The sequence below is a fragment of the Sturnira hondurensis genome, unplaced genomic scaffold (assembly GCF_014824575.4).
Source record: "Sturnira hondurensis isolate 20B ecotype Veracruz unplaced genomic scaffold, ASM1482457v3 Scaffold0004068, whole genome shotgun sequence".
Classification (NCBI taxonomy): domain Eukaryota; kingdom Metazoa; phylum Chordata; class Mammalia; order Chiroptera; family Phyllostomidae; genus Sturnira; species Sturnira hondurensis.
The window spans coordinates 5,915,053-5,937,117 of NW_028076699.1; the positions used below are offsets into that span (position 1 = coordinate 5,915,053).

Genomic DNA, 22,065 nt, shown 5'->3' on the forward strand with positions numbered 1-22,065 from the left:
ATTCACTAAACACGGGTTTCCTGCTCACCAGCTACATTTCAGACCCATCGCAAGTCACGAATGTGGAGAAAGTTATCTTTCAGTGCTGCAAAGAGTGAAGTGGACCAACGCAGGGGGAGAGGAAGGCTTATTGGAGAGCGTGGCTTATTTTTGAGATGTCGGTTCTAAAGATGGATTATAAAGTAAACCCAATCAGTATTAATTTCTGACTTTTGCACATATATTCATCAAATATTCACTGTACCCTAATCTGCACCAGGCCCCGTGTTAGATTTGGGTGACATAAGCACGAGTCAGCTGAGTCTCAGAGAGCTCATAGCTTAATCGAATGTGGCGTCGCACCGTTTACAAATCCGTTCCCCATCATGATAACTGCTGCCAGATGCTGAGTGTTCAATATGTGCCAGGGTTGTACTAAGCTTTATGCATCATTATCATAATTACTTTAATGAATCCTCAAAAATCTCATTAGAGCAAATACTAATTGAAGGCAAAGGTTTTTGTTATTTTGTTCACTGATATGTTCCTAGAACCTAGAATAGTGCCTGTCACATACTAGGCCCCTAAAAAAATTGTTGAATCAATAAACAATTGTTGTGAAGGTACAACTATTACCCCCATCTCACAGATGAGTAAACTAAGGAACAAGTAGGTAAAATGCTTTGCCTCAGGCTTCCCAAACAGTAAAAGTCAGAACTAAGACACTTTTAGAAGAACCCAGAATTGCCTGACTTCAAACCCAGTGGGCTTCACCCAGTGTATACCAGTGATTTGCAAACTTTAGCATGTGTCTCAGTCACCTAGAAAGTTCATTTATACACAGATTGCTGAGCCCCAGAGCTTCAGTTTGTGATTTGGGGTGGGGGTAGAGAACATTAATTTCTAACAAGCTTCCAGGTATTCTGATTCTGCTGGCCAAGAGGCCATACTTCTAAAACCACTGCTCTATACAAAACTGCCTCCCAGTTTCTTAATTATTTCTATCAGGTAAATAGAAATTAATATCCCGTAGAGAATGAGAACAATAAGGCCAGAAAAGTAACACAACTTGTTCAACCTCCCACAGAAAGTATGAGATTCCAAGGTCAGTGTGATTCCAAAGGCCTTATTATTCTTGATGAACCTTGCTGCCTCAGACAATGATATATGGGTAAGGGACAAAGAGGAAATGAGAGACAAAAAAGAGGGGTGGTGTTTGTCAGGAGGAGGTGAAGATAAAGTTGAAAAAGTTACCATCCAACTTCTTGTCCTGAGGGAAGAGTCCGTGGCTTCCATTGCTCTCTCATTAACTTTCTGTGTGCCCTGGGTCAAGTCTTTTCCTCCGTCTGGCCCTTGGTCCTCTTCTCTGTGAAGCAGGGGCCTTTCCAGCTTGAAGCACAGCCTGGCAGCCTCAAAGACAGGCAGGAATGTAGAGGTTGCATTGAATTCTGTTTCTGATAGCTTTGCCCTGGCTGGAAGTCACGCAGGTCATGTGGGGACTACGCGATGTGCAACTGTGCTGCTGAAACAGGAGTCTGAGAAGAGCTGGCACCTGTCATGGCCATTCCCTGTTTCCATGGGAAAATAGGTACAGGGAGGCAGGGCTGGAGGCTAAGAAGGCTCAAGCTAGGGGATTGGCCACAGCAGGAAGGGCAGGGCACCTCCAACACTGATAAACCCAATGCTGAGGGTCCCCAGGGTACCTGCAAAGGATGAAGAGCTGGTGCCTCCAGGGCAACCCTGGGAAAGCCTAAGCATCCTGAGCCTTTTTGGCCACCTACAGCCACACCAGCCTGCACCAGCCACTGAGAATCCTTTGCTCAGTTTAGACACAAGTACCAATCCTAGGTCTTTAAAGTGACATCACAGCAAATGTGATTGGTCTTCTTTTTCCCCATTGGGCGAATCCTGTCTACTCTTAGATATGTAACCTTTGGGGGAGGCTTGCTGGGCTGTGTGACCTTTAAGAAATCACTTTACTTCTCTGACCTTTGTTTATAAAATGGAGATATTAATACCTGAAATGACCCATAAGACAGTGAATGTGTCTGGAAAGGCATCATTTAAAAGTCTTTAAAAAACACTTACAAAAGTAATATATGATTACTATAAAGGTAGCCCCAATTGGTGTGGTTTAGTGGACTGAGTACTGGCCTTTTGAAAAAAATCAAAAGACAGGTATCATTGAGGCTATGCAGAAATTGGAATCCTCACACCCTGTTGACAAGAATGCACAATGGTACAGCTGTGGAAAACAGTATGGATGTTCCTCAAAAAACTAAAAATAGAGTTAACATATGGTCCACCAATTCCACTTCTGGACATTTATCCGAAAGAATTGAAATCAGCATTGTGAAGAGATATTAGCATCCACATGTTCACTGCAGTACTATTCACAGGAATCAAGATGTGGAAAAACCTAAATGTCCACTGACAGGTGAATGGATAAAGAAAATGTGGTGTACGTGCATACATTGGAATACTATTCAGCCTCAAAAAAGAAGCAAATTCTGCAGTATGGTACAACTTGGAAGAACCTTGATGAAATTATTCTAAATGAAATGAGCTTATCACAGAATGACAAAAACTGCATAATTCCATTTGTATGAGGTATCTAAAATAGTCAAATTCCTAGACTCAGAGAATGGAATGGTGGTTGCTGGGCCTGGGTGGAGCAGAGGAAATGGGGAGTTACTAATCAAGGGCATAAGTTTCAGTTAAGCATGATCAGTAAACTCTAGAAATCTGTGTAATAAACTCTAGAAGTGTATAACACTGTACATTGTACCTATATTCAACAATAATATATTGTACACTTAAAAATCTGTTATCAGGATAGACATGTTAAGTGATCTCACTAAAATAAAATAAATCGAACAAACAAAAATGCAAGTGGTGCCCTGCCTTGTGTAGCTCAGTGGACTGAGTGTGGGCCTGCAAACCAAAGGGACACTGGTTCAACTCCCCATTAGGGTACATGCCTGGGTTCCTGGCCAGATCCTCAGTAGCGGGTGCACGAGGGCAACCACACATTGATATTTCTCTCCCTCTCTTTCTCCCTTCCCCTCTCTAAAAAGTAAATAAATAAAATCTTTACTAAAAAATACAAAATGGCTGTAGCATTTTGCATTCCAACCAGAAATATATGAGTTCCAGTTGTTCTACATCCTCATCAACACTTGGTGTTGTTTGTTGTTGACTATAGCCATTCTAGTAGCTGCGTACAGGTATGTCATGGTGGAAACATATCTGTGTTTTACCCTGCTAGGTGTATTTTTGTAAGCTTATTGCCTATTCATACTTCTTCTTTGGTAAAATGTCTACTCAAATGTTTTGCTCTTTTTAAAACAATGTCTTTTTATTGTTGAGTTATAGGAGTTCTCTATACACAAGCCCACTGTGAGAGGGACCGTTTGCAAATATTTTCTCCTAGCGCCCCCCAAATATACATACACATTTTATTTTATTTTATTTTTTAAAAGATTTTATTTATTTTATTTTTAGAGAGAGGGGAAGGAAAGGAGAAAGAGAGGGTGAGAAACATCAATGTGTGATCGCCTTTATGCACCCCCTACTGGGGGCCTGGCTTACAACCCAGGCATGTGTCAGTAATCAAACCCATAACCCTTGGCTTCATAGGCCCACGCTCTATCCACTGAGCTACACCAGCCAGGTTATATATTCCCACCAACAGTGTACGGGAGTGCTGGTTTCTCAGCATCTTCACAAACATGGGACGCCACTCTTCGTTAACCTACACAATGAAAAATGACATCACACTGTTTCTCATTTGCCTTCCTTTTATCACTGGGGGAGCATCTCATTTTGTTTATTTACCAGTGCTTTTCCTCTTCTAAGGAAAAGCATGTTGTTGTTGAAACTTTGCATTTTTCAACTTTGCATCACTTAAGCCCTAATCATTATTTAGCATCCAGGAAGTGTTTGTTAAATGAATTAAGAGTAATGCTGTGAAGAATAAATGAGATAAAGTACTAAATTAAAGAACTAATTAGAGATCAGTTAACATTATTTGAATGTCTGGAGTCAGGAGATGAGTGCTATAATGCTCTCCACTTCTTCCCCTTCAGGATCTGGGGTGGGCGGCTGAACTCTAAGATTCCAAGAGGCCTGGTTTCTCTGGAGCTTCTCATTGTGTGTTTTTGGACAAATAAATCCTTTGACCCTCCACTTCCCTGTAACACTCTGAAAAGTGTATACTAGCTGCATCATGCTTATTGAAAAGGGTTATTAGACTGAAAACATTATATTAATTTACAATAAGTATATACTCCCCTGTTGCTAACCCTCCATATGATCTCCATTTCTATGGTTCTGCTCCTGATCTAGCTGTCCTCTTGGTTTGCTTTTGTTTTAGGTGTGGTTGTTAATAACTGTGTGTTTGCTGTCCTTTCACTGCTCATATTTTTCATCTTCTTTTTCTTAGATAAGTCCCTTTAACATTTCATATAATAAGGGCTTGGTGATGATGAACTCCTTGAACTTGACCTTATCTGAGAAGCATGTTATCTTCCCTTCCATTCTAAATGAAAGCTTTGCTGGATAAAGCAATCATGGATGTAGGTCTTTGGATTTCATGACTTGGAATACTTCTTTCCAGCCCCTTCTTGCCTGGAAGGTCTCTTTTGAGAAATCTGCTGCCAGTCTGATGGGTACTCCTTTGTAGGTGACTGTCCCCTTATCTCTTGCTGCTTCTAGGATTCTCTCCTTCATTTTAATCTTGGCTAATGTAGTGATGATGTGCCTTGGTGTGTTCCTTCTTGGGTCCAACTTCTTTGGCACTCTCTGAGCTTCCTTGACTTCCTGGAAGTCTATTTCCTTTGCCAGACTGGGGCAGTTGTCCTTTATTATTTGTTCAAATAAGTTTTCCAGTCATGGCTGTTTCTCTTCCCCTTCTGGTACCCCTATAATTCAGATGTTGGAATGTTTAAAGATGTCCTGGAGGTTCCTAAGCCTCTCCTCATTTTTTTGAATTCTTGCTTCTTCATTCTTTTCTGTTCGGTCATTTTTTTTTCCTTCTGGTCCATTCCATTGATTTGAGTCCCAGTTTTCTTTCCATCACTTTTGGTTTCCTGTGCATTTCCCTTCATTTCAATTAGTTTAGCTTTCATATGTTCCTCTAATTTGTGACTAAAATCAACCAGTTCTGTGAGCATCCTGATCACCAGTATTTTGAACTGTGCATCTGATAGGTTAGCTATCTCTTGGTTGCTTAGAGTTATTGGCTCTGGGGCTTTGAATTCTTACCTGAGCCATAATGTTTTGGTCAGGTAGCACCTGTTACGTATGAGGGGAGGAGCCTTAGGTGTCCACCAGGGTGGGGCAACCCAGTGGTTGGGTTGTGATGCTGTATGTGGGGGGTGGAGTCAGAGAGGGGCAATGGTGTTTGTTCTGCTCTCTCTCAGATTTCGGCCCCCTCTCCTGCTTCCCACAAGCAAACCTGGCCCCCCTGGTGCTGGCCCCTGGCTCTTGGCCCTGTGGGTCTCTCCAACAAACTCTCTGTGAGCCTGGGAGCTTCTCCTGACACCTTGACCCCAAAAGTTTTTCCAATTGGTGCTTTTAGGCTTTAATTCCCATTGCCGGGGCCCTAGACTACGTGGTCTGTCTCACTGCTCACTCCTTTGCTTGGTTTATCTGCACGTGAATGTGTGACTGCTGCCTTGCGCTCCCAGTGGATCTGCCCGTTGCCACCCCACACCTGGGATCTGCCAACAGCCATCTGTTTACCTGGATGGGTCCAGCTGATCTTTTCTGCCCCACCCTTCTCCGCCAGCTTCTGACTCCGCCCCTCTTACCTGTCTGGATGAATGGTTGGTTGTTGTTGGACTTCCGTGCTGTTCAATGTTCTGTGTTTTGGCTGTGTTTTTGTTACTAAAACTTTGTTGTCTTTTTTAAAAAGATTTTTTTATTTTTATTATTTATCTTTAGAGGGGAAGGGAAGGAGAGAAGGAGAGAAATATCAATGTATGGTTGCCTCTTGTGAGTCCCCTGCTGGGAACTGGCCTGTAATCCAGACATGTGCCCTGACTGGGAATCAAACCTCGATCGTGTGATTCCCAGGCCCACACTCAATCCACTGAGTTACACCAGCCAGGGTGTTGTCTTTAAACTTGGTTGTGCGAGGAGGCACAGTGTTTTCACCTACGCCTCCATCTTGGCCAGAAGTTATATTCATGTATTTCTTGAATAAAAAATAAGTTTAAAAAATAAATGAGAAAATTTATAAGAATAGGGAAAATAAACCTATATAATAAGTCCAGGACTAAGAAAAGATGCTGGCTGTCTTTGTAATGACCTTAAATTTCCTTTTAAATACATGATTTTCTACTTGCCCCTCCTTCTCTTCCACTTTTTTTCCAACTCTCTGTCTCCCTCTACTGCTCATGTATTCTCATTTCAGTGCATTTCAATTTAGCAAATAGGACTAACGGAAATAATATTTGTGGCCTGTCCTTGACCTTAGTTATCTATATCACCCTCACCAAACCTTGCTCTATTCTTGGCTGTGACCAGCACAAGGGACATAGAGCTCACAGTCTGGTGGGGGACACAAATTTTAAAGCGTTATAACCATTATGAGTATGACAAGAGATAATTTGAGCCAGCCACTCTGCTAAGCACATCGCATACATGAACTTTTAGTCCTACTGACAGCCATACAAGGGATCTCATGTACAGAAAAGGAATCAGGGTCACAAATGTGACTGGTTCAAGGTCACAATTTAGTAAACATGGAATGTGGATTCTGACTATGATCTGCCTACCCTCCAAAGTCAGTCCTTTCCTACTACAACAGAATAATACAAGTGGTGTGAAACACTGAAGTGGAATCATTAAAATCTACTTTAGGGAGTGCAGTTTTTGTGCCTGGGAAGATTTCAAACGGTGGGAATCTCTGATTTGGGCAGAGAAGGGTGGTCCACACATCAAGAGCAGCAAACCTGGGACCTACTTGTTCAATGAATAAAAGGTTGGGTGGGGTGTGGGAGAACAGAGGCAGGAAATGAGGCTTGAATCAGATTGTACATGACCTCACAGGCCAGGCTAAAAATCCAAGGTCAGGGCTTCCCTACCTGGGGCATGTATACCGAATGACCTCCCAATGTGGTCAGGATATGAGAAACCATTGGTGAATGTAGCATATCACCTGGAATTTCAATTTTACTCAAAGGCTTGGGGAAAAAGCAATCTTATGCTTTTCTAGGAAAGATGTATTATAGAGCTCTGGCCAGTGTGGCTTAGTTGGTTGGAGGGTCTCCCATTAACTGAAAGGTAGTGAGTTTGATTCCCAGTCAGGGCATATGCCTAGGTTGCAGGGTTAGTCTTAGTTGGGGTGTGTGCCAGAGTCAACCAGTTGATATTTCTCTTTCACACTAATGTTTCTCTCTCTTTCTCTCTCTCTGGAATAATAATAATATAAAAAGTACTGTGAAATTGAATGTAATATCATGGATTTTAAAATTAAACCTGAGATTTCAAAGACATTTCCCCGTTGCAGTAAGCTGTTTCCCATTGATCAGTGTTGGGAAGCCTACACTCTCTGATGCCCTTAGGGATAGATATTTGGGAAACATTGTTGTAGGTGCTGGACGGGGAAATGGGAAACAGTGGATTGAACTCCACATGAGGGCTCTAGACTAGGGCTGGCTGGGACTCAAAGACTAATGGGAACTGTCTTTGTAGAGCTTTTAGTCTGGGCTTTATGACACTGATGATTCTGAGCAGGAGAACAAATTAAAAACCAGGTGAAGTTCCTTTCCTCTTCCCTATCTTCTTGACACAGTCCTCTTGTAACTCAACCATTCTTTTATTCAAAAAATATTTACTGCACAACAACTCTCACTTCCTGTGTGATCTTGGACAAACTACTTAACCTTTGTGTACCTCTGTTTCCTTATCTGCAGAATGGGAATATAATAATACCTACTACCCCATAGCATCACCAGGAGTGTCATAGTGAGAACTAAATGGGAATTTGTATACTGCTCTTACAATAGAATGTGGAAAAAAGTTCAGCCCTGTTTAAACATTAGCTATTATAACAATATTATTTGTACAACCTCTACAGCTACCGTGTTCCAGTCATTACCTCGCACACACAGGCATCATTCCTTAGGTAATTCATGTTGGGTATGGCAGGAATATAGAAATGAATCAGACTTCTCCTTGCAGTTGTACAGACTTGTAAGTATCTGGCACATAGGAAGTGCCCAAATTGCTTGGCTTAATAAATAAATGTCTTTCTACTAAACTGCAAACTCTTTAAAGGCAGGGACCATGCTTCTCGCTGTGAATTACTAGAAGGAAGCACTGGGCGAGGCACACAGTGGGCACTTGGAAGTTGAAGGGATAAAAGACTACAGGCAGAGGAATCATTTAAGGCTACAAAGCTGGCACAGTTAAAATGCTGCAGAAAGGCTGCCATCAGTTTTTGAAAGAGCAGAACAGAGGAAAAGATGTGACCGCCAAAGGTTTTAACAGCGTGAGGATTTGGCGAAAGCCCAAGCTTGCAGAGACGACTCTCCAAGAAGGCGTTGGTGAGCGCTGACCTCCGAGGCAATTCGGCCCAGGCTCCGCCCCTTCGCCGGCTCACGTGACTGTGGGCGGGGCTCCGGCGAGGAGTTGGTAGGAGAGACTCGGTAATCTAGTCTGGGAGAGTAAGAGCCATGGCTGGCCTGGTGGACTTCCAGGATGAGGAACAGGTGAAGTCGTTTCTGGAGAATCTGAAGGTGGAGTGCAACTATCAGTGCTACCAAGAAAAGGACCCGGATGGTGAGCGCCCTTTGAGCACGTGGGAGATCCTGGAGGAGGGGGGGGCGCCGGACAGGTCGGGAGAGCGACCTCTGAGGGACTCTGGAAACGGTCATGGGCCGGGGACACCTCCGGACGGAGTCTGTAGGACCCAGACGACCTTGTGTGTGTTAGGGAGAGTTGGGATTCCACGAGGTCTCTACCCGGGCTCGCTGTAGGGGAATGCTCTGCGGGTTTCAGCCTGGAGCCTGGGCGGGAAGGAGAATTGCCTAGGGGAGAGGAACGTGGGGATACATCATTGAACAGATAAAATTTCCTGTTCTCTTGTAGCTTACATTCCAGCGAGGTGAATTGGGCAATAAACATAAGGAAATAAGTGAAATAATGTGTTAGAAAATAATAAGTGCAGCCATGACTGGTGTGGCCCAGTTGATTGGAGTGTGGTGTCCTGTGCACCAAAGGGTTGGGAGTTTGATTCCAGGTCAGGGCACCTACTTAGGTTGTGGGTTCGTTCCCCCAACCCTCCCCGTCAGGGGCATATAGGAGGTAACTAGTCGCTGTTTCTCACATCGGTGTTTCTGTTTCTCAGTGTCTCTCCATCTCTCTCCGCCCCCTCCTCTCTCTAAAAAATAATATATATACACACACACACACATATATACACACACATTTTTTTAAAGAAAAATGCAATAAGAAAAAGAACTGATTGAGAAGTGTTGGGAGTTCAGGAGGTCAATTTTATTTTATTTTTTAAAGATTTATTTATTTATTAGAGAGAGAGAGAGGGAGAAAGAGCAGAGAGATACATCAATTGCTTCTCACCCCCCCCCCTACTGGGGACCTGGCCCTGCAATCCAGGCATGTACCCTGACTGGGAATCCAACCAGCGACCTTTGGGGTCCTGGGTGTGCAGGTTGGCGGTCAATCCAGTGAGCCACTCAAGCCAGTGCAGGAGGGAATTTTAAATTGAGTGGTCAGGGGGAATCATTGAAAAAATGGCATTTGAACAAAGTCTTGAATAAGGTAAGGGAGATCTATGCCAGATGGAAGTGACAGCTTTCCTGTGTGAAGAAGGAAGGTACCAAGAGAAAGACCCGGATAGTAAGTGCCCCCCAGGAGCCCTGGGAGTATGTGGGAGATCATGGAGGAGGGAGCGGGGGCGGGGGGTGGGGGGCAGGGGCCAGACAGGTCACATGCTCGACCTCTGAGGGACTCTGGAAAGGCTCAGGGGCCAGGGACACATCCGGATGGAGTCTGGGACACTGACGACCTTGAATGTATTAGGGAGAGTTGGGTTTCCACGAGGTCTGTCTGGGCTGGCTTTGGGGGAATTCTTCGCGGGTTTCAGCCTGGAGGCTGGGCGGGAAGGAGAAATGTAGGAAGGTACAGTCACGCAGGAAAGGACCTAAGACATGAATGTACCATATGTGCTCTGGGAACATTGAGTTGACTTGAGAGTGGGGTGGATGTTTGGTGTCCAGAAGGGGCCACCCAGAGCAGTCAGTTTTTCCTACTTTACAAAGGAAAAACAATGGCACTGGTCATACCTAATAATAACTTGCATCCTAGTTTCCAGAGCATGATATAGCTACATTTTGATGCTAACCAACTACACAGAGTTGCCCTGCAGCATAATAGCTTAAAAAGAACCCAGGGTTGCTCTTCAAGGGCTGGTGTGTGTCCTAAGTGTAGAAAGAATTCACAGGAGTTGGAGTCACTGAGGAGCTGGAAGGTTGGGACAGATTTCTGGGGTTGGTCAGAAGGAATAGGCCTTCCCTGGTAACCCAGTCTGTTAACCATTTCCCCAGCATGCACCAAAAAATGTTATAATCCTGTTTTATTTCAGTCATGACATTTATTTTTGTTGCTTATCAACAGTTACTTTATTTTTTAAATATATTTTATCGATTATTACAGTTTTCCCAATTTTTCCCCCTTTATCCCCCCTCTGCCCTGTACCCCCTAACCCTCCAGTATTACCCCCATCTTAGTTCATGTCCATGGGTTGTACATCTAAGTTCTTTTGAGTTCTCTTTTTCCTGTACCATTTTTGATCTCTCCCCGCCTATTTGATACCTACCAATTATGCTTCTTCTTCTCTGTACCTTCCCCCCCAATTCCTCCCTTCACCCGCTCCACTGAAATCCCTCAGTGTGATGTCCATTTCTCTGATTCTGTTCCTGTTCTAGTTGTTTGCCTAGTTTTTGTTTTTGTTGTTTTTCTTTTAGGTTCATTTGTTACAGTTGTGAATTTGTTGTCATTTTACTGTTCATAGTTTTGATCTTATTTTTAGATAAGTCCTTTTAACACTTCATATAATAAGGGCTTGGTGATGACAAACTCCTTGAACTTGATCTTATTTGGGATACACTTTATCTGCCCTTCCATTCTAAATGAAAGCTTTGCTGGGTAGAGTAATCTTGGTTGTAGGCCCTTGCCATTCATGACTTCAAATACTTTTTTTCATCCCCTCCTTGCCTGTAAGGTTTCTTTTGAAAATCAGCTGGTAGACTTATGGGTACTCCTTCGTAGGTAACTCTCTCCTTTCCTCTTGTTTCTTTTAAAATTCTCTCTTTATCACTTCTCGGCCTTTTGGCTAAGATCAAGTGTAAAATTCTCTCTTTATCTTTAATCTTGGGTAACTTAATGATTATGTGCCATGGTGTATTCCTCTTTGGGTCCAACTTTGGGACTCTCTGGGCTTCCTGAACTTCCTGGAAGTCTGTTTTCCTTTGCCAGAGTGGGGAAGTTTTCCTTCATTATTTGTTCAAACAAGTTTTCAATTTCTTGCTGCTGTTCTGCCCCTTCTGGTTCCCCTATAATTTGAATATTGAAACATTTCAGGTTGTCCCAGAGGTTCCTCAGCCTCTCTTCATTTTTTTGAATTCTTCTTTCTTCATTTGGTTCTGTTTGGATGTTTACTTCTTCCTTTTGTTCCAAATCATTGCTTTGAGTCCTAGTTTCCTTCCTGTCACTGTTGGTTTCCTGAATATTTTGCTTTATTTCATTTTGGGTATCTTTCATTTGTTCTTTCATTTTTTGACCAAGTTCAATCAGTTCTGTGAGCATTTTGATTACCACGGCTTTGAACGCTCCATCAGATAGGTTGACTATTTCCTCATCACTTAGCTCTCTTTCTGAAGTTTTGCTTTGTTCTTTCCTTTGGGCCATGTTTGTTTGTCTCAGTGCCCCTGTTAAATTGTAAGGGGGTGGGGCAATTCTTGCTGCCTTGCAGTGCTGCCTGTGGGGGAGGGGCCAGAGAGGGACCAATGCTGCTCTCCTGCTTGGCTCTAGTGCACTTTCTTGTGCGAGACTGGGAGTTTCTCCCTCCAAGGCAATTGCCACAATCACCTCTGAGTCTCAGTTTCCCGTTCAGCCAGCCCTGCGCCACCCCCCATCCCTAGCCTCCTCTCTCCCCCACACACTTCTCTCTCAGTTGGCCCTGCCCACGGAGTTCTCGTCTGGGGTTCTTACTGGTCTGGTTATTCTGGTTGACTGTTTCTTTAATTCCTCAGTTGTTGTTGGAGTCCCATGCAGTTTGATTTTCTAGCACTTCTGGTTGTTTATTGATTTTAGATTGATTGTTATCCTCCTTTTGGTTGTGCAAGGAAGCAAAGAATTTCTTCCTATGCCTCCATCTTGGCTGGAACTCCATTTACTATTTTTTAATACAACTTGTTCACCTATGTAGTTAATTAGTGTGCTTACTCCTCTAGAATGTAGTTTTTAGGAGAGCAAGTGGCTGTATTCCCAACTTCTGATACATAAATGAACATAGATGCTCCAATATAGTGGAGTGAAAATGAATGAGAGGTAAGTGTTATTGGGAGTGAAGAAGAGACAGAGGGGAGAGATGGTACAGAGAGGCTTGATGGGCCAGAGACTGCCGAGGAGAGAGAGTACTATTTCCAACTCCTCTGGTAGCTGCTGTTCCTACTGTTTTCAGGCTTTGTGTTCCCAGCCTGGCTGAGGAGTAGTAAAATGCAGTCACAGAAGGACCTCTTTCTTGCTGCTACAGAGACTAGCTCATGGACCCTTTTGGTTTTCTGTTTGACTACTGAACTTCCTAAGAAGTTCCAAAGCCAGCAGAGTTTCAAAGCCACTGCATCTTTGTGCTGGCCTGGCTGACAGGGAGCAGAAGGGCTGGTGTGAGGAGGAGTCAGTGCAGGAGCCAAGGTCTCCCCAGGCTTTATATTGCTCAGTCCCTGCCTGACAGCAGATAATGCCATTTGTAGGAATGGCTGAACACCACCTGCTTTCCTTGCCACACCTGAGGATAACCGAGGCTAGTCCTAAATGAAAGACACATTTGGCCAATCATACCTGGACCCTCTCCAGTGCTGAGCAGTGGCCCCAGATGTGAAGAACAGCTCTTGTTCTCTTTTCACAGGTTGTTATCGGCTGGTGGACTATTTGGAAGGGATCCAGAAGAATTTTGATGAGGCTGCCAAGGTCTTGAAGTTCAACTGTGAAGAGAATAAACACAGTAATAGCTGCTACAAACTGGGGGCCTATTACGTGACTGGGAAAGGTAAGGAGGGTCTCCTTTCTTTGGTCCTTGTCATTGAAATTGTGCTGACCTCATCCTGAGCCTTCCTTGCAGAGGGGTCCTCACAGTCTTTGGGGAAGCACATTGTAGATATATTTGGAAAGGTGGTCAGGGGAAGATCACAGTCTTTTAAGGCAGGGAGTCTTAGAAAATGCTGTTTGCAAGTAATGCCCATCACTCTAACTCTGTGCCTATAGGATATAGAAGACAAATAGTATTTGCTTCTTTGGATGGTTGTGAGGATTAAATAGGATAAAGTAGGTAAAGGCATCAACACATGCCTGGCCCAGAGAAAGGGATCAATAATGATTCATTTCCTTGCATCAGTCTTTTTCTCCCCGGGCCTTAATTGCGATTGTCACTGGAGTAGTGTTGAAGTTATCTGTTGCTAAATAGCAAATTATCCCAGCAAACTTATTTCACAAAGTTTCTGTGGGCCAGGAATTTGGATGTTGGCTTAGTTGTGTGCCTCAGGGTCTCATGATTTTGCAGACATTAGCCAGGAAGCTAGGGCTGCAGTCATTTGAAGGCTTGACCGGAACTGGAGTTTCTGATTTAAAGATGACTTACCTCATGTGGCTGTTGATAAAGACTTTTTTCTGTTCCTTGCCACCTGTTATCAGTGGACTGCAATTCTTTGTAACATGGATCTCTTTATATGTCCTCATGCTATGGCATCTGGCTTCCTCCAGAGTAAGCAATCCAAGAGCAAGAAGGAATCCTCATTGTCTTTTTAAAAAATATGTTTTATTGATTATGCTATTAGAGTTGTCCCAATTTTCTCCCCATTTGCCCCCCTCTACCCAGTACCCCTGTTCCCTCCAGCAGTCCCCTTCTTTAGTTCATGTCCGTGGGTCATACATATAAGTTCTTTGACTACTCCATTACCTATCCTGTTCTTAACATCCCTGTTTTGTATATACTAATATGTACTTTTTAAAAAAAGAGTTTATTTACTTATTTTTAGAGGTGGAGAGAGGGAGAAAGAGGGAGAAATATCAATATGTGGTAGTCTCTCATTCACCCCTTACTGGGGACCCAGCCCGCAACCCAGGCATGTGCCCTGACTGGGAATTGAACCAGCTACCTCTTGCTTTGCAGGCTTTTACTCAATCCACAGAGCCACACCAGACAGAGCCAATTTGTACTTCCTAATCCCTGCACCTTTTTCCCCATTGTCCCCTTTTCCCCTCTCAGCCAAATACCCTCCAAATGATCTCCATATCTATGATTCTGTTTCTGTTGTGCTGGTTTGCTTAGTTTGTTTTTTAGATTCAGTTGATGATAATTGTGTATTTGTTGCCATTTTAATGTTCATAGTTTGGATCTTCTTTTTTTTAATATGGTTCCCTTTAATATTTCATATAATAAAGTCTTGATGATGATGAACTCCTTTAACTTGACCTTATCTGGAAAGATAAGGTCTGCTCTTCCATTCTAAATGATAGATAGCTTTGCTGGATAGAGTAATCTATGTTGTAGGTGCTTGCTTTTCATCACTTTGAATACTTCTTCCCAGTCCCTTCTAGCCTGCCAAGTTTCTTTTGAGAAATCAGTGACAGTCTTATAGGAACTCCTTTGTATATAAGTATCTTCTTTTCTCTTGCTGCTTTTAAGATTCTTTCTTTGTCTTTAACCAAACATTTTATTTTTTTAATTTTTTAAAAGATTTTATTTATTCATCTTTAGAGGGGAAGGGAAGGAGAGAGGGAGAGAAATATCAATGTATGGTTGCTTCTCCTGAGTCCCCTGCTGGGAACTGGCCTGCAACCCAGGCATGTGCCCTGACTGGGAATTGAACTGCGATCATGTGGTCTGCAGGCCCGCGCTCAAACATTTTAAATATGGTGTGTCTTGGTATGGTCCTCTTTGGGTCCAACTTCTTAGGGCCTCTGTGTTTCTTAGTCTTGTATGCCTATTTCCTTCACCAAATTAGAGAAACTTTTCTTTCATTATTTTTTATATAAATTTTCTATTTCTTGCTCGTCCCCATCTGGCACTCTTATGACTTGGATGTTGTTACATTTGGAGATGTCCCAGAGGCTCTTTATTCTGTTCTCTCTCTTTTTGTAAAATTCTCTTTTCTTCTTTCAGTTCTGATTGAATGCTTATTTTCATTTTTCTTTTTTTATATATTTTATTGATTATGCCATTATAGTTGTCCCATTTCCTTCTCTTCATTCCCCTCCATGCTGCACAACCCCTTCTTCCACATTCCCCCCCTTTAGTTCATGTCCATGTGTCATAAATTCTTTAGCTTCTACATCTCCCATACTACTCTTGCCCTCCCCCTATTTTCTCCCCACTGTCTATTCTATTTATTCTCTGTACCTTCCCCTGCCCCCCACTCCCCTGTTGCTAACCTTCTGTGTGATCTCCATTTCTGTGGCTCCGCTCCTGTTTTAGGAGTCCGCTTAGTTTGCTTTTGTTTTAGATGTGGTTGTTAATAATTGAGTTTGCTGTCCTTTCACTGTTCATATTTTTTATCTTCTTTTTCTCAGATAAGTCCCTTTAACATTTCATACAATAAGGGCTTGGTGATGGTGAACTCCTTTAATTTGATCTTATCTGAGAAACACTTTATCTGCCCTTCTATACTAAATGAAAACTTTGCTGGATAGAGCAATCTTGGATGTAGGTCTTTGGATTTCATGACTTGGCATACTTCTTTCCAGCCCCTTCTTGCCTGTAAGGTCTCTTGAGAAATCAGCTGACAGTCTGATGGGAACTTTCTTGTAGGTGACTGTCCCCTTATCTCTTGCTGCTTCTAGGATTCTCTCTTTCATTTTAATCTTGGGAAATGTAATGATGATGTGCCTTGGTGTGTTCCTTCTTGGGTCCACCTTCTTTGGGACTCTCTGAGCTTCCTGGATTTCCTGGAAGTCTATTTCCTTTGCCAGACTGGGAAAGTTCTCCTTTATTATCTGGTCAAATAAGTTTTCCACTTGTTGTTGTTCCTCTTCCCTCCTCTTCTGGTACCCCTATAATTCGGATGTTGGAACATTCAAAGATGTCCTGGAGGTTCCTAAGCCTCTCCTCATTTTTTTTGAATTCTTGTTTCTTCTTCTTTTCTGTTTGGTTGTTTCTTTTTTCCTTCTGGTCCACTCCGTTGATTTGAGTCCCAGTTTTCTTCCCATCACTGTTGGATCCCTGTGCATTTTCCTTCATTTCACTTAGTGTACCCTTCATTTTTTCATCTAATTCACCAAAATCAACCAGTTCTGTGAGCATCCTGATCACCAGTGTTTTGAACTGTGCATCTGATAGGTTGGCTATCTCTTGGTCACTTAAAAGTACTGGTTCTGGCGCTTTGATTTGTTGTGTTTGAGCTGTAATTTTTTTGTCAGGTCACACCTGTTATGTATGAAGGGTGGAGCCTTAGGTGTTTACCAGGGCTGGGCAACCCACGTTGCTGGATTGTGATGCTGTATGTGGGGGCAGGGTCAGAGAGGGAGCAATGGCGCTTGTTCTGCTCTCTCTCCACTCTCTCTCTATTTATGGGCATATTTTAAAACCACTACAAATATGGACTATAACCTTTGATGGGCAGCTAGTTTTTCTTTTTTTTTTTTTTTGCTTACTAGATTATGAGCTTCTTGACAATGTTATGATTCATTCATCCCTTGTTCCCAGTGTCCAGCCTAGCCTGGTTAGAAAGATGTTCAGTGAAAGTTTAATGAAGAAGATGTCTTTTTAGCCCTGGCTGGTGTGGCTCAGTTGGTTGGAACTGAGTTGCTCAGTTGGTCATCACGTAATCAAAAGGTTACGTGATGTTCGATTCCCAGTCAGGCCACATACCTCAGTTGTGGGTTTGATCCCTGGTTGGGCATGTGTGACCTTTGGTCCAGATACATCGGGTCCCCAGTCCAGGCGTGGATCCCTGCATAAGGGAGGCGACCAGTCAATGCTTCTCTCTTGCATTAGTGTTTCTCTCTCTCCCTTCCTCTGTCTCCCTTACTCTCTCTCTCTAAAACCAATGGAAACATATATAATCTCAGGTGAGGATAAGAAAGAAAAAGATGTCTTTTTAAGTCTCTGGATTACTTCTGCTTTCACGTGGGACACTGGGTCTGTGGTAGTCTCTATTTTGATGAAAGTTTGGCATCAACAGGAGTATCATTTTCTCTTCTGGTACAGAGGGGCATTTCTTTAACCTAGCAAGTCTACTATCCAAAACCTAAGGAAATAACTGAAATTGCAAATAAAGTTTGTGTGCAAAGATACTCACCTCAGCATTATTTTTCTGGAAAATTTATTAATATATAGTTTACAAGCAGTATATAACTGCATTATATTCATTATTTTTATTTTTTAAGGTTTTATTTATTTATTTTGGAGGGAAGGGGAGGGACGGAGAAAGGGAGGGAGAGAAACACTGATGTGCATGAGAAATATCAACCAGTTGCCTCTCACATGCTTCCAACTGGGGATGTGGCCCACAGCCCAGGCATGTGCCTTAACTGGAAATTGAACTAGCAGCCTTTCAGTTTGCAGTCTGGTGTTCAGCCCACTGAGCTACACCATCCAGGGATTATTAATTACATATTTAAAAACCTATGTGCCAAGAGTAGCAGCTTAGTTAAATAAATATTATTTCCACTGGATGGGATGTTATTTAGCCCATTAAAAAATGTTTCTACTCTTCCGCCAAGATGGAGGCATAGGTGGAAACACTGTGCCTTCTCCCACAACCAAGTTTGAATACAACAAAGGTTTGGAGAAACAAAGACACAACCAAAGGACAGAAAATTGAATTATACAGAAGTCCGACTACATCTAACCGTTCAACAGGGACGGTAAGAGGGGCGGAGCCAACAGCGAGCAGGGTCGGGCAGGAAAGGGCCCCCGACCCAGGCGCACAGGCAGACGGGAACCAGTTGGGGTGCGGGGCAGACCGTGGGCGCATATTCGCACACAGTGAGACAGACCATGCAGGCCCCAGGGGGCGAGGGCTGACAGCGGTGGCACACTCGCGTGCGGTGGGACGAAACGTGTGGGCCCGGTGACGGCAGCAACTGCGGCACCGGTGAGGGCCGTGGCGGCAGGCAGTGGACAGGACACCATAGTCCCTCTTTGACCCTGCCCCCACATACAGTGTCACAACCCAGCGACTTAGTTGCCCTGTTCTACTGAACACTTTAGGGCTCTGATCCTGCTATGGAACAGGCACGAACAGCCCGAAAGATGGCGCAAGAAGAACTCAAAGTCCCAGAGCCAATAACTCTAAGTGACCGAGAAATTGCCAGCCTCTCAGAAGCACAATTCAAGACACTATTTATCAGGATGCTCACAGAACTGGTGGATTATAGTCACAAATTAGAGGAACAAAGTCACAAATTAGAGGAACATATGAAGGCTAAACTAATTGAAATGAAGGGAGATGCACAGGAAACCAATAGTGATGGAAAGGAAACGGGGACACAAATCAATGGAATGGACCAGAAGGAAGAACAAAACATCCCACCAGAAAGGAATGAAGAAATGAGAATTCAAAAAAATGAGGAGAGGCTTAGGAACCTCCAGGACATCTTTAAACGTTCCAACATCCGAATTATAGGGGTACCAGAAGGGGGAAAGAAACAGCCACGAGTGGAAAACGTATTTGAACAAATAATAAAGGAGAACTTCCCCAGTCTGGCAAAGGAAATAGACTTCCAGGAAATCCAGGAAGCTCAGAGAGTGCCAAAGAAGTTGGACCCAAGAAGGAACACACCAAGGCACATCATAATTACATTAGCCAAGACCAAAATGAAGGAGAGAATCCTAGAAGCATCAAGGGATAAGGGGACAGTCACCTACAAAGGAGTACCCATCAGACTGTCAGCGGATTTCTCAAAAGAGACCTTACAGGCAAGAAGGGGCTGGAAAGAAGTATTCCAAGTCATGAAATCCAAAGACCTACAGCCAAGATTGCTTTATCCAGCAAAACTTTCATTTAGAATGGAAGGACAGATAAAGTGCTTCTCAGATAAGGTCAAGTTCAAGGAGTTCATCATCACCAAGCCCTTATTATATGAAATGCTAAAGGGACTTATATAAGAAAAAGAAGATGAAAAATATGAACAGTGAAAGGACAGCAAACACACAGTTATTAACAAGCACACCTAAAACAAAAGCAAACCAAGAGGACAGCTAGATCAGGAGTGGAACCATAGAAATGAAGAACACATGGAGGGTTAGAAACAGGGGGGTGGGAGGGGGAGAAGGGGGGAGAAGGCACAGAAAATAGCATAGATGGTAGGTAGAAAATAGATAGGGGGGAGGGCGAGAATAGTGGGAGAAATATAGAATCCAAAGAACTTGAGACACGTGGTTATAAACTAAGGCGGGGAGAATGGTGGGGGAGGGAGTGTGCAGGTGGAGGGGATTGAAGGGGGGGAATAGAACAACTGTAATGGTATAATCAATAAAATATATTAAAAAAATAAATAAATAAAAATAAATAAATAAAAAATGTTTCTAGCCTTCACAGGGTGGCTCAGTTGGTTGAGCATTGTCCTGTACACCTAAAAGTTTCAGGTTCAATTCCTGTTCAGGGCACATAGCCTAGGCTGCAGGTTCATCCCTGGTTGGGGTGCATACAAAAGGCAACCAATTGATTTTATTCTCTTTCCCCCATTCTCTCCCTCTAAAATTAGTAAAAGCATATCCTCAGATAAAGATTTAAAAAGAAAGAAAAACAGAGAAAATGATATTGAGGGGAACCATGGTGAGAAGACAACCACTGACTTCTTAGAAGGAACAGCTTAAGCCAGAAGACTTAGGAGATCATAAGCCAAAAGAGCAATATCTTTTAAATGCTGAAAGAAAAAAACTGTCAAATTTGAATTTTACTTTAGCAAAAATGTCTTTTAAAATGAAGATTAGCCCTGGCTGGTGTGGCTCAGTGGATTGAATGCCAGCCTTCAAACCAAAGAATCATCGGTTCAATTCCTGGTCAGGGCACATGTCTGGGTTGCGGGCCAGGTCCCCATTTGGGGCATACAAAAGGCGACCACACATTGATGTTTCTTTCCCTCTCTTTCTCCCTCCCTTCCCCTCTCTCTATAAATAAATAAAATATTAAACATATAATAAAGTGCTTATAAGATGCCATGTTCTTGCTGTAACCCTATAAGGTAGCTATTATCATTTCTACTTTTTGCCTTCTTTACCTGTTTGGTCTGCCTCATAAGGTCTCATTTGAAAAAAAAGTTTCCCTGCTAAAAAAGTTGGAAGGTGTGTTGGCTATACTAGTCCACCTTCCCTTCATGCTGCCTTTAAATCGAGGTATATGAACTTTATTTAGGAAGTGTTCCCTATCTTTGGCCTGAGACATTCAGGTTCTGCCCTGGCTTCAATTCATTTTTTTGTTTTTTGCTTTTCCTTTTCTTCCTCCCAGGTGGACTGACCCAGGACTTGAAAGCTGCTTCCAGGTGCTTTCTGATGGCGTGTGAGAAGCCTGGAAAGAAGTCTATCGAGGCATGTCACAATGTTGGTCTCCTGGCACATGATGGACAGGTCAATGATGATGGCAAGCCTGATCTGGGGAAGGCCAGAGACTATTATACAAGGGCCTGTGATGGCAGCTATGCCCCTAGCTGCTTCAACCTCAGCACCATGTTTCTGCAGGGCGCTCCCGGCTTTCCCAAGGACATGAGCCGAGCATGCCAGTACTCACTGAAAGCCTGTGACCTAGGTCATATCTGGGCCTGTGCTAATGCCAGTCGCATGTACAAGCTGGGAGACGGTGTGGAGAAGGATGAAGCCAAGGCCGAGATGCTCAAAAACCGGGCCCTGCAGCTGCATAAAGAGCAGCAGAAAAACGTCCAACCTTTAACGTTTGGGTAGTGTGGCCCACCCTGCTGTGCAACAGAGACTGGCCCCTCCTATTCCTGATGCAGCCCTGGGGGTGGTCAACCTGCTGGAGCAGAAAGACTTGGGACTTGGAATTAGTAACCCTGGTTACATATACCTGTTACGTATCACCTACTGGGATATAGCCTGAAGTGTTTATTTCTTTAACTGGTGCGTTCTCTGAAGAGACCTATATTAGTGGAGTCTTAGATCTTAAATTCTTATAGTTCTGTGAAAACCAGCAAACTAGAGAGCTATGGAGATTGGGGGTGAGAAGAAGATTGGGGGTGAGAAAAACAGCAAACTACAGAGCTATGGAGATTGGGGGTGAGACAAAGAGCAGGAAACTGGATAAATTAGCAGTTACAGAGCCTGAGGGAATCAGACATCATCATCATGATGATTGTTTTAGTTGGAGGAGTGGGGCTTGAAAATCAGAAAGTATCTTGATTTACATAGTAGAGGGCTTAAGGAACCAAGAATAGTCATGACTGCCACCCTCTGGTTTATGTAATCTTGGCGTGGGCTTTTGCCTTTAGAGTCACATTTTTCAATAAATTCAGAGATCAGAAAGGTCGAAGGTTGATATACTTCAGGGTTGCTAAGGAGGATGAAGCAGGCTCTCCTTCAGTGGAGACATTCCCAATGGGCCAGCATCCCCAGCCCACTTACCTGGTGCTGCTCATCACGCTGAGGGAGCAGGTTATTCATGTAGGAATTTGTAAGTAAGGGCTTTGTGGCATATTTTGTCCCTCAGAACTGAACCTTTTTAACCATCTCTGTGAATAAACTATTTTGATTGATTAGTATTTTTGTTAGCGTGTTCTCTCCTGTTTCTGGGTAGGGTAGAGATTATGTTCTTGAGTTGTGCATTTTCTTTAGAACATTTGCCTTTTCTATTCTCCTAATTTATCACTAGGGGGCGAGCTTGT

The 22,065-nt window shown here is 43.2% G+C and overlaps 1 protein-coding gene and 1 pseudogene across 1 annotated transcript; both read left to right on the top strand.

Annotated features, from left to right (window-relative positions):
• The first annotated feature begins 8,607 nt into the window (after window positions 1-8,607).
• COA7 (cytochrome c oxidase assembly factor 7) lies at window positions 8,608-21,335 on the top strand. The gene is made up of 3 exons (XM_037043260.1): window positions 8,608-8,769; window positions 13,139-13,279; window positions 20,679-21,335. The coding sequence occupies exons 1-3, from the start codon at window positions 8,664-8,666 to the stop codon at window positions 21,125-21,127; spliced, it is 696 nt and encodes a 231-aa protein (XP_036899155.1). The 5' UTR covers window positions 8,608-8,663; the 3' UTR covers window positions 21,128-21,335.
• On the top strand, window positions 11,325-11,464 carry LOC118985072 (uncharacterized; annotated as a pseudogene).
• Window positions 21,336-22,065: the final 730 nt, after the last annotated feature.